General features: G+C 34.8%; 1 protein-coding gene across 1 annotated transcript in view; it reads right to left on the reverse strand.

Moving 5' to 3' along the window:
- Window positions 1-600: 600 nt before the first annotated feature.
- Window positions 601-12184, reverse strand: part of LOC110442272 (serine/threonine-protein phosphatase 2A 65 kDa regulatory subunit A alpha isoform-like) — a 31101-nt gene continuing 19517 nt past the window's right edge. The window contains exons 15-17 of the mRNA XM_021485789.1: window positions 11544-11635; window positions 4498-4534; window positions 601-3338 (exon numbers count right to left, since the gene is read on the reverse strand). Of these exons, the coding sequence (XP_021341464.1) occupies window positions 4518-4534; window positions 11544-11635 (109 nt within the window). The 3' untranslated portion in view covers window positions 601-3338; window positions 4498-4517. The remainder of the gene's footprint in view (window positions 3339-4497; window positions 4535-11543; window positions 11636-12184) is intronic.

Consider the following 12184-nt stretch of genomic DNA (forward strand, 5'->3'; position numbering starts at 1 on the left):
AACATACACACTGTGGGTCTGTGATAAAGAAAACAACTTTACAGAGCTGGTATCGGGACAACTAACACACAGATTCAGCACCAAGACAACTAACACACAGATTCAGCACCGAAGAGGAACCCACGTGTATCTGTGTTTCTGCCAGTAACTATGTCATTGTGGGGAAGGCTGCCTGGTTAATACCTCAAGCATTGTAATGTGTAAAGTCCCATATATATTCTTAACAATGAACAAAATCACTCTGTACTAATTTATTATTAAACTTTTTTTTTTTACAAAGACCAAGAATATGTTGATCTCATTCTTTTGATGCAAATACCATTATCTCCTCAATTTGGGAAGTAGATGTTGTTTGTCCAAGGTAACAAATTATGAAATTCTTCATCAACCCGAATGTAATATAACGAACATGGTCCAGGTGATTTAACACTGTAGATTATGTGGACACTAATCACTCAATGAAAAGTTCTACCAAATCTTGTCTGCTTCATTTGCATATGAAATTGACCTGATTAACACGGCATGTGCATATGAATATGTTTTCAGTTTTTAGATTAATTATTAAAAAACAAATTGATAAATATGACAATTTATAATCTGTTTTTACATTTTATTGTATACTATTGTCATGATGAAATATCACTTTTTACTACATCGCTGTACAAGTCCTCAAATGACACACTATATTTTTAAGATCTATGTTTAATAGAAGGATTGAATCTTGCTTTGGTCAATTTCACAAGTAGATGAATTGAGCTGGTCTTGAAACTAATTCGGTATCAACTGCTTCAAAGGTTAATTTCTTAAATATAATACAATTGTACCAAGTATAATAATTGGATAAAAAGTTTCATTTGATCGAGTGGTTTGTCTTTATTATCATCGTTGGATTAAGAAGTTGCAGTCAATGAAGTAATTTCACTAAATAAAGTAGTTTCAAAATATTATAACCAACCAAGTATTTAAGTATGGTCAATTTATATGTCCCATTGTTCATAGCTAAATGCCTGGATAACAAGCACATGTAATAAGATACTTATTCAATTTCGTGGTAATTTTCATTGTTTTTATATCCAATTATTAACAAGTGTCGTTAAAATCTCCGTCACTTTTGAACTTGCATAGAAAATGCCACAGCTCCAAAGGAACAAAATAACAAACACACAGTACATACTTAGTTAACTTTAATTAAATATAATGTCCATAATGCCTTTATGACCAGTGTTTTCTGAAGTAAAATCCTTTTTCACTATCTACTAGAAGTATAAAAGCAGCATACCATTTATGCTTAAAATTAATCTCAGTTTCATGTCAACGTATCCAATTCTGCTGCAGTATTTGACTACACATCCTAATTACCAATCTGAAATGATTGAAGTGGATTGAAAACATTCTTCTCTCCGAGTACAATATTGTTATTCCCTACTGAACAATTTGAACACATTTTACCTGTGTGCTTGAATTTATTATGGACACAAAATCATATATTTTCCATATATGGACATTGACTATAATTTGCTTTGCCTTAACTGGACATGACTCATTAATGACCATGCCCTTTATGGACATGACCTAGTCATGATTATACTGACGTATAGGGACATAATCCATCAGTGGTTATATCCATATATGAGTATGACCCATCAGTGGTTATATCCTTATATGGGTATGGCCCATTATTGGTTATATCCTTATATGGGTATGACCCATTAGAGGTTATCTTTACCTAGACATGACCCAGAAGAGACATACCCTGATATTTATGGAAGGTGAAGCTACATACATCACAATCACAGCTGCTAACCAAATTTGTACCATGTGACACTAACACACAATATATATTTTTTGTTGTTTTACACGTCTGCTCAACCTCAATTATATTTTAAATAGCACTTTAATTGAGATGTATAAAACACATGCAGTTATTAATGAATTTCAACATCTAAATTTATGCTTGATACATAAAACTATTCATATGATTCAAATTGCCAGAATATATATATTTTCAATTTAGTTATTTCAAGAAAGTACTGTCAAAACTGACAAGTTTGAAAAATATTTCTATTTAACACTGCTGAATCAATGAACTTTTAAAGCTATTTAATCTAATGACATTTGATAAAAATTCACCAAGGATGTCTTTATTTTTCATATCTCACAAAAATTGACCTATCCAAATATTTCCATTATCGGAATTTCATATTGATAGAAAGTAAGTAGCGTGGGTATCTACAGAAAGTCTCGCCGAGTAAAGTGTGGGTATCTACAGAAAGTCTCGCCGAGTAAAGATGGTGAGACTGATGCTGCTGCTCAATATTACTGTGATGGAGATTGGAGAAAGGAAAAGCAGGAAACTTGTGCTACCTTCATATATTTTACAAAAAGTGTTTTTCCTCTTTATAAAGAATGACCAGCTACCTAAGTGTTGTTAGAGATGTCGCCTGTGAGGAAATGCCTTCACACAACTAGTATACCAATACGTCCCAGAACAGTGAGCTCAATACATCAATTTAAAATTAATCTTAGTCTTTTGTACAAATGACCACTGGAACTGCTCTAGATTAATAATGAATTTTCCAGGAATACGTAAACAAACACCGTTACTCTGTCACTACAGGTTTACTAAACACATTCACAAAAAACTGCTATGTAATGTAGTAGTTAATAATATCTCGCAGTAAACTCGCTCCAAACCGAACTCTGTCCAATCTGGATTTTTGTCTAAACCTGCCAAATAAATTGGTTCTGATGATGTACAATCTAAAATTCTGTGCAAACTAACCATTTTACACTGTCCCAGGGAGCATCCAAAATGACATTTTCTACTGTCCCAGGGAGCCCAGTTTAGACGGAGTGAACTGTACTATAGAAGAGTGGGTTAGAGTTTATAAGGTAGTAATCCTAATAATCCATTATGCCATTGTTTACATAAAGGTCACCTGGTCAGTGGTTGATGGTGTCAAGGTCATCCAAACATCCTGATGACTTGGAGTTTTAACTCTTCGTACCACAGTGACACAAGTCTTCCTGTGGTCCATGTGTTTTATAAATCACATTTTTTTTGCATAAATGAATGACGAAAATTTAATAATTGGATCTACTGAAAATTAAGACCATTGCAGTAATAAGCAATTCTTCTCAAATTATAATGTGAAACATATTTGATGTCTGTCCTTGTTCTCTCAAGTTTATTGTGCAGTGTCTGTCTGTTTGTCCGCCGCGCAGATGAAACTGATGACGATCGATGGATACAACACGATGTCGGTAAGATTCACGCCCAAGAATTCACAACATAAAACATTGATAAACAGCACATGTTGACTTGTTGAAAGATTTACCTACAAAGAAAAACAAAAGAAATCAGACAATGGCCTAACTTTACAATTCTGTACAATAATATTACAATTTCCAGTAAAAATCTAACTGAATAAATATAAAGAACAGGTTTTTGAACTTAATAAATAAATGAGAAACAACTCCAGGTTTCCAGAACTGAATTGGTGCTAATTACTTTCCACATTTTTTTCTGAAGGCCACCTTATAACAGATCACAGCTTTTTGGTGACTGCTATAATTTTTCAAAGTACCAAATTGCTTACTTTCAGATGTTAAAATTATCCAGTCAAGCATCACTAAGGCAAAAAAAAAAATACTTGGTTCCCAGGCCCGCGCGCATTTCATTTTAGGGCACCGCATTGCCGATTTAATCGTGAAAGTAAAAAAAAAAAAGAATTGTGAATGCGCCGGCAGCCGTCTTAAAAAATATCCGAAAAATTGGTCCGCATGTCGTTATTACTCGAAAGTCGCCCAAGTCCCGAAAACGTTTGAATAAAGATAAGGAACTTGATATCCAGGCAAGCATTGAAACAATTATGACTTATTAACCTCGTATACAAATGGCGCTCATTTCGGTACAAATAAGGTATAGGGGGTCCGTGATTCTTCTCTGGAACTTCGTGGGGGGATTTTCGGAGGCTTGCTCCATGACGGATCTCTACACAACTATAAAAACAGGTAACATCGATCTGGGAACATGGTCTTCCCCAGATAAACTCTGTTCTGCTAAAGTATCTGTGTGTGTTGGGCGACAAAAAACAGACACATTTGACAAGGTAATGCCCACAATGAACGCTTTACAAACTACACAATAAAAAAAATCTCCCGTCTCATTTTTGCCATGTAAAAAGGGGAAAAAAATTACCTCCCTGCCTCATCTCTTTTGAAAAAAATTGGCCTGAGAACCAAATAATAATATTTATTTGGCTTAACAGTATTGTTGATATCATTTTTACTTATACATGCAATAAATGCTTACAGCAAGTAACTTTTGTGTCTATGATCAGGTTGCTGATGTGTTTGTCTGAATGCTACTTAAGTCAGAGATGAGGATGCTCCTAACAGTCACACACAAAAACCAGCATGTCACAACTTAAGTCAGAGATGAGGATGAGGAAGCTCCTAACAGTCACACACAAAAACCAACATGTCACAACTTACCTAAACTCTCGATTTGTTTCCTAGCTCAACTTCAAACCTGTAAACAGAAATAGGATGATATCATACAACAGTAAATCAATAGCAACATGTAGATTATAAATTTAACATAAAGAAAATAGTTTTAAAACTTTTGTAACAAAATTTGTTAAAAACTAAAAAAACAAATATTTAATATCAACATACATGCAGCTTTAATGATAGATGTAGTAAAATATTGAAAAAAATATAGATCTAGTAAAATATTGAAAAAAATAAAGAAACGATAACTGATAACCATTTTGAAAGACAAGTTTCAAAAACTATCGGCTTTAACATTTTAAATTTCTAAACGAACATCATAACCAATTATCTCAAATTCTGAAATCTAAATCTCTCCACACATAGGAGGATTAGGACGATATCACATCAAACGGGATCAAACGGGATCAATACTGAAGGGGACGTATACATGGAGGGGTTAACACTAGAGGCTCCACATCTTCAGTGGAGTCTTCTACACTAAAAACAATTACAGAGAAAACTTGGGAAGAGAAATAGTGGTCATCTACAACATGCTATGTGAGCGGTGATGGAATTTCTGTTAAAGATGTATGATACCTTATTCTGATATGGGTCAAAGAATTAATATAGACGGTAAAATCCCATATAACACTGGATCCTAATGGAGGTATGTCCGTAGGATACAAATTACTTGAAATACTGTAGTATATTGGTCAAAGAAGTAATTCCAACAGTGGACAAGCTAAGGTTGTCAAATTTTGTACATATACATCATATATGACAAGAAGATAGAACTGATATACTATAATTGAAAATATAGCTTTTATATAAAACCAATAGTCCCCTCGGCCTAAGACAGTTGAAGGCAGCAATTAAGCTGAGAGCATCGCGGACAAGGAACGCTGATATTCTAAATATCAGAACGCTAACTCTGATATATGTACCTAAATGGGTTTCACATAAAAAAAAAGACAGTCAATAAACTTTAAGCAAGGTCATTTAAGACTTTTCAAATTCATATCATTATTAAGTTGTTAAATTGTACAGTAATCTGCACTGACATTAAAAGTCACCATATGTTTCTGTTGTCTCTTCGAATTACTCTGGTAATAAATCTCAGTTAAAATTTTACCTCAAGTTTAAAACATCAATTTCTTACTTAAAATATATAGTTTTAATTCACTGTCCTTGTAAAGCATTGTTCAACACAAGGAAAATAAGGGATATAATGATGAGAAGGAATGAGAAGAGGGACCCCTTCAGACTTGACAATCTACCCAGAGAAAGATTCTTCATTGCATCCTATACATATGAAGACAGAAGACAGGTCAACAGGTGATTTGACCATTACCACTGACACTGACTGGCCACGAAAGGACTGGACATAGTGATTGGGTGGTGTAGTGGTAGCGCACTTGCCTTTCACCAAGGCGACCAGGGTTCGATTCCCTGATCGGACGTGAAAAGCTATGGGGTAACCTGCCCAACCATACATGTGGGTTTTCTCCGGGTACCAGTTTCCTCGCACATTAAGACCCCTGCGTGATTACATCACTGTGATTTATATCAGGTGAAATAACTTATTTCATAAATGTTGTAAAATAAATTAAGTTTCTATATCACTGATAGTACATGGAGACAATACAACCAGCTCTGTGGTCCCCAGAGTAACACATGGTGTCAAAAAATTGAGTTTTAACAAAGACAAAATATCTGAAACAATCCACTTCCAGGCAACTTTTGCTATCAGAACTGATTAAAGAGTCATTACTCTGTACATTGTGGGGCACAGATTCGTGTTCATTACGCCAAACCCTCATCATCCCTGGACATACTCACATACAAAACTTGGCAATTGGAGGTGATTGGAGTACACATCCATTGAATTCCAACAGATTTCTAAAAGTACTGTGTTGAATGGAAAGCTAGTAGCTAATGCTAATAATACAGGTTCAAATTTACTCTACTAAAGTACAGGTAGAAATTCTAAATGAAAGAGATAGTCCCTAAAGTGGTCAATGGTCAGAATCACATAAATATACAGATACAAGTTATTAAGGAGCTGGCCCAGAACTTTGGAGTCTGAACATTAAAGCTTTCACCAGAAGGTTGATCATTGTCATATTCATTAGTCAGAACTGATAAAAATGTCACATGTTACATACATTTAATCACAGTTTTAACAGAAGTTTGAAATAATCACATTAATTTAGAGTTTGAGACATAATTTCTTAGTTTTAAGTTACATTTGAGTGTTTCCTCTACCTCTGAAGAGGCAAGAGGACGTTACTTGAAACAACCGATGACTTTCAGCCTTGAAGGAGGCCAGGACTAATGGGACTTTGAGTGACATTTGTACTACATTTCTTATTACATGTAATCATTAACACTAATAAATGTTATTTTCCAGCATTATATCAAAACCTGTGACGAAAGTTGACACACCAATGAAGTGCACAAACATGTTAAAGGATTCACAAACATGTAACTGGACACGGGTGTTTGTTATATACAGGTTATGTTTGTGACAATACTTCTGTGTGTAGAGAATCGGTTATATACAGGTTATGTTTGTCACAATACTTCTGTGTGTAGAGAATCGGTTATATACAGGTTATGTTTGTCACAATACTTCTGTGTGTAGAGAATCGGTTATATACAGGTTATGTTTGTCACAATACTTCTGTGTGTAGAGAATCTGTTATATACAGATTATGTTTGTGACGATACTTCTGTGTGTAGAGAGGCGGTTATATTCAGGTTATCTTTGTGAAATATGTACCCTACATATTGTATCTCTCCTAAGGAAAATATGTCCCCTACACATTGTTTCTCTCCTAAGGAAAATATGTCCCCTACACATTGTTTCTCTCCTAAGGAAAAAATGTACCCTACGCATTGTTTCTCTACTATGGAAAATATGTACCCTAAGCAGTTTCTCTCCTATGGAAAATATGTACCCTATGCATTGTATCTGTCCTAAGGAAAATATGTACCCTACCGTTGTATCTCTCCTATGGAAAATATGTACCATTGTATCTCTCCTATGGAAAATATGTCCCCTACGCATTGTATCTCTCCTATGGAAAATTAGTACCCAATGCATTGTATCTCTCCTATGGAAAATATGTACCATTGTATCTCTCCTATGGAAAATATGTACCATTGTATCTCTCCTATGGAAAATATGTACCATTGTATCTCTCCTATGGAAAATTAGTACCCAATGCATTGTATCTCTCCTAAGGAAAAAATGTACCCTACGCATTGTTTCTCTCCTATGGAAAATATATACCCAATGCATTGTATCTATCCTAAGGAAAATATGTACCCTGCCGTTGTATCTCTCCTATGGAAAATATGTCCCCTACGCATTGTATCTCTCCTATGGAAAATTAGTACCCAATGCATTGTATCTCTCCTAAGGAAATTATGTACCCTACCGTTGTATCTCTCCTATGGAAAATATGTACCATTGTATCTCTCCTATGGAAAATTAGTACCCAATGCATTGTATCTCTCCTATGGAAAATTAGTACCCAATGCATTGTATCTCTCCTAAGGAAATTATGTACCCTACCGTTGTATCTCTCCTATGGAAAATATGTACCATTGTATCTCTCCTATGGAAAATTAGTACCCAATGCATTGTATCTCTCCTAAGGTAAATATGTACCCTATGCATTGTATCTGTCCTAAGGAAAATATGTACCCTATGCATTGTATCTCTCCTATGGAAAATTAGTACCCAATGCATTGTATCTCTCCTATGGAAAATTAGTACCCAATGCATTGTATCTCTCCTATGGAAAATATGTCCCCTACGCATTGTATCTCTCCTAAGGAAATTATGTACCCTACCGTTGTATCTCTCCTATGGAAAATATGTACCCAATGCCTTGGTAGAGAATCTGTTATATACAGGTTATGTTTGTGTCAATACTTCTGTGTGTAGAGAGGCGGTTATACACAGGTTATGTTTGTGACAATACTTCTGTGTGTAGAGAATCTGTTATATACAGATTATGTTTGTGACGATACTTCTGTGTGTAGAGAATCTGTTATATACAGGTTATGTTTGTTACAATACTTCTGTGTGTAGAGAGGCGGTTATACACAGGTTATGTTTGTGACAATACTTCTGAGTGTAGAGAGGCGGTTATATACAGGGTATGTTTGTGACAATTCTTCTGTGTGTAGAGAGGCTGTTATATACAGGTTATGTTTGTTACAATACTTCTGTGTGTAGAGAGGCTGTTATATACAGGTTATGTTTGTGTCAATACTTCTGTGTGTAGAGAATCTGTTATATACAGGTTATGTTTGTCACAATACTTCTGTGTGTAGAGAATCGGTTATATACAGGTTATGTTTGTCACAATACTTCTGTGTGTAGAGAATCGGTTATATACAGGTTATGTTTGTGACAATCGTTCTGTGTGTAGAGAGGCGGTTATACACAGGTTATGTTTGTGACAATACTTCTGAGTGTAGAGAGGCGGTTATATACAGGGTATGTTTGTGACAATTCTTCTGTGTGTAGAGAGGCTGTTACATACAGGTTATGTTTGTGACAATACTTGTGTGTGTAGAGAATCTGTTATATACAGGTTATGTTTGTTACAATACTTCTGTGTGTAGAGAGGCGGTTATATTCAGGTTATCTTTGTGAAATATGTACCCTACATATTGTATCTCTCCTAAGGAAAATATGTACCGTACACATTGTATCTCTCCTATGGAAAATTAGTACCCAATGCATTGTATCTCTCCTAAGGAAATTATGTACCCTACCGTTGTATCTCTCCTATGGAAAATATGTACCCAACGCATTGTTTCTCTCCTATGGAAAATATGTCCCCTACGCATTGTATCTCTCCTATGGAAAATATGTACCCTAATCAGTTTCTCTCCTATGGAAAATATGTACCATTGTATCTCTCCTATGGAAAATATGTACCATTGTATCTCTCCTATGGAAAATTAGTACCCAATGCATTGTATCTCTCCTAAGGAAAATATGCATTGTATCTCTCCTATGGAAAATTAGTACCCAATGCATTGTATCTCTCCTAAGGAAAATATGCATTGTATCTCTCCTATGGAAAATATGTACCCTAAGCAGTTTCTCTCCTATGGAAAATATGTACCCTACGCATTATTTCTCTCCTATGGAAAATATGTACCCTACACATTGTATCTCTCCTAAGGAAAAAATGTACCCTACGCATTGTTTCTCTCCTATGGAAAATATATACCCAATGCATTGTATCTCTCCTAAGGAAAATATGTACCCTACCGTTGTATCTCTCCTATGGAAAATATGTACCCAATGCATTGTATCTCTCCTAAGGAAAATATGTACCGTACACATTGTATCTCTCCTAAGGAAAATATGTACCCTACGCATTGTATCTCTCCTAAGGAAAATATGTACCGTACACATTGTATCTCTCCTATGGAAAATATGTACCCTACGCATTGTATCTCTCCTAAGGAAAATATGTACCGTACACATTGTATCTCTCCTATGGAAAATATGTACCCAATGCATTGTTTCTCTCCTAAGGAAAATATGTACTGTACACATTGTATCTCTCCTAAGGAAAATATGTACCCTACGCATTGTATCTCTCCTAAGGAAAATAGGTACCCTATGCATTGTATCTCTCCTAGGGAATATTTTATATCCAGCTGCCAAACAAATAACAATGGTTTCATGTATTTACATGTCATTTCACTCCATGTTTGATTGAGATAGTGTTCTATACACCGGTGTGATGACATGGAAACTAACTTGAAATGCTTCCCTTTGAATAGTTAGCTTTGTTGTAAAGTTAAATTACATGTCACAACAATATCCTGATAAGTACAAGGCTGTTAGAGATTTGTAACAATATCCTGATAAGTACAAGGCTGTTAGAGATTTGTAACAATATCCTGATAAGTACAAGGCTGTTAGAGATTTGTAACAATATCCTGATAAGTACAAGGCTGTTAGAGATTTGTAACAATATCCTGATAAGTACAAGGCTGTTAGAGATTTGTAACAATATCCTGATAAGTACAAGGCTGTTAGAGATTTGTAACAATATCCTGATAAGTACAAGGCTGTTAGAGATTTGTAAGCACACACATCAGTTCTGAACACTTGTCCATTTGTCTTTTTAAAGATATTTCTTGTGTTATTTTGAGAGCAGTGAACAATGTTTTATATAATTACGCCCATCATACACATTTGAAATAGGAATGGGAACTGTTAAATGATATTATTTTTCCTACTACAAGAATTGTTCAATCTTAAGATTTCGTTTTTTTTTGTTTTTTTTTAAACTTCAGACAATAATTTCTTAAAACAAAATAATGGAAATAAAAATAAAAAGATTCTTGTTCATAAACCAGTGGTGTAAAAATTTAAATACTTTTCATACCAAATTTGCTTTGGTTACAGAAAATGTGAAAAAAGCCCATAGAAAATTACTTCAAAATCACTTTTAACTTTGAAATATCCTTTTTAGTCAAATATCTGATACATGTATATATTGAAAAGCAACATCAATAAGGGGACATAACTGGTGATACATATACACGCCTTACCCGTAATGCCTACTATAACTTCCTATGAAAAAGCACTAGTTTGGAAGAGAAATCAACAACACTGCAATTTCGTGTGTAATAATTCTATAAAACATAGTTTCTTGTACGCACCAAATTATTTATCTTGATTAAGATTCAAATCAACGAAACTATTTGAAAACTTTTGAATTATAAGTCCTATCAAAAGATTTTTCTTTTAAATAATGAAACTCAAAGTATATTCAGAATCATAAATTTAGAAAACGTTTCAGGCTGAACATCTAGTTAAGCATTTTTTGAGGCCAAAACTTAATTCAATTACAGAAACATAAACTCAGACACCTATTGTGCTCTATATGAATGCTAGAATAAATGATTGCATGCAAGAACAGGAACAAAGATTAAGCTGGCAATCAATCTCAAAACAATCTAGAAATATCATTACACGGTTTTTAATATTTGATACATACCATCCAATGCCTCCAAAGCATAGTACTGCACGTCTGTGTCTCCGTCTGTCTTCAGCTTATCCAGTGTCGTCTTTACCTGGCCTTGTAGTGTCCTGTGGTGTACAAGATCTTACCAGTGAATATCAACTTATTAACTGTACGGTGTTATTACAGAATTAACTCCTTGTGCAAAGTCTGGTCAGCAAAAATCGCAAAATATCAATAAAAAGAAATCGGTAGAATTTCGGTAAGAACTTCGTGTGCTTTACTACTGTAACATAATTATCAACGTGGGATACCCAACGCTGATTTCACTTGCTGAGCAAGTAGCGAAGCGAAATCAGCCATGGGTAGCCGACAACGCAGAATAACATATTCTGTAGTTAACAAACTTTATGCAGTTTTTGCCAAATAGGTCAAACTGTCAGTCCAGACCCATATAACAAGAGGCCCAATGGGCCTGCATCGCTCACCTGTTATTAATCTAACACTTGTAATCTTAAGATTTCATAAGAACCTATTAAAAGATTTAAACATATGACGCCTCTGACCTTGATTGTCGAACAAGGACATTAGGTTGAAAGTGGATCAAGGTCATTCATTTGAACTAACATGGTAATCCTTCATCCCAGCATGCTACAGGCCCAATTTCAGTACCCTGG

Source organism: Mizuhopecten yessoensis, unplaced genomic scaffold (assembly GCF_002113885.1).
Source record: "Mizuhopecten yessoensis strain PY_sf001 unplaced genomic scaffold, ASM211388v2 scaffold716241, whole genome shotgun sequence".
NCBI classification, from domain to species: Eukaryota; Metazoa; Mollusca; class Bivalvia; order Pectinida; family Pectinidae; genus Mizuhopecten; species Mizuhopecten yessoensis.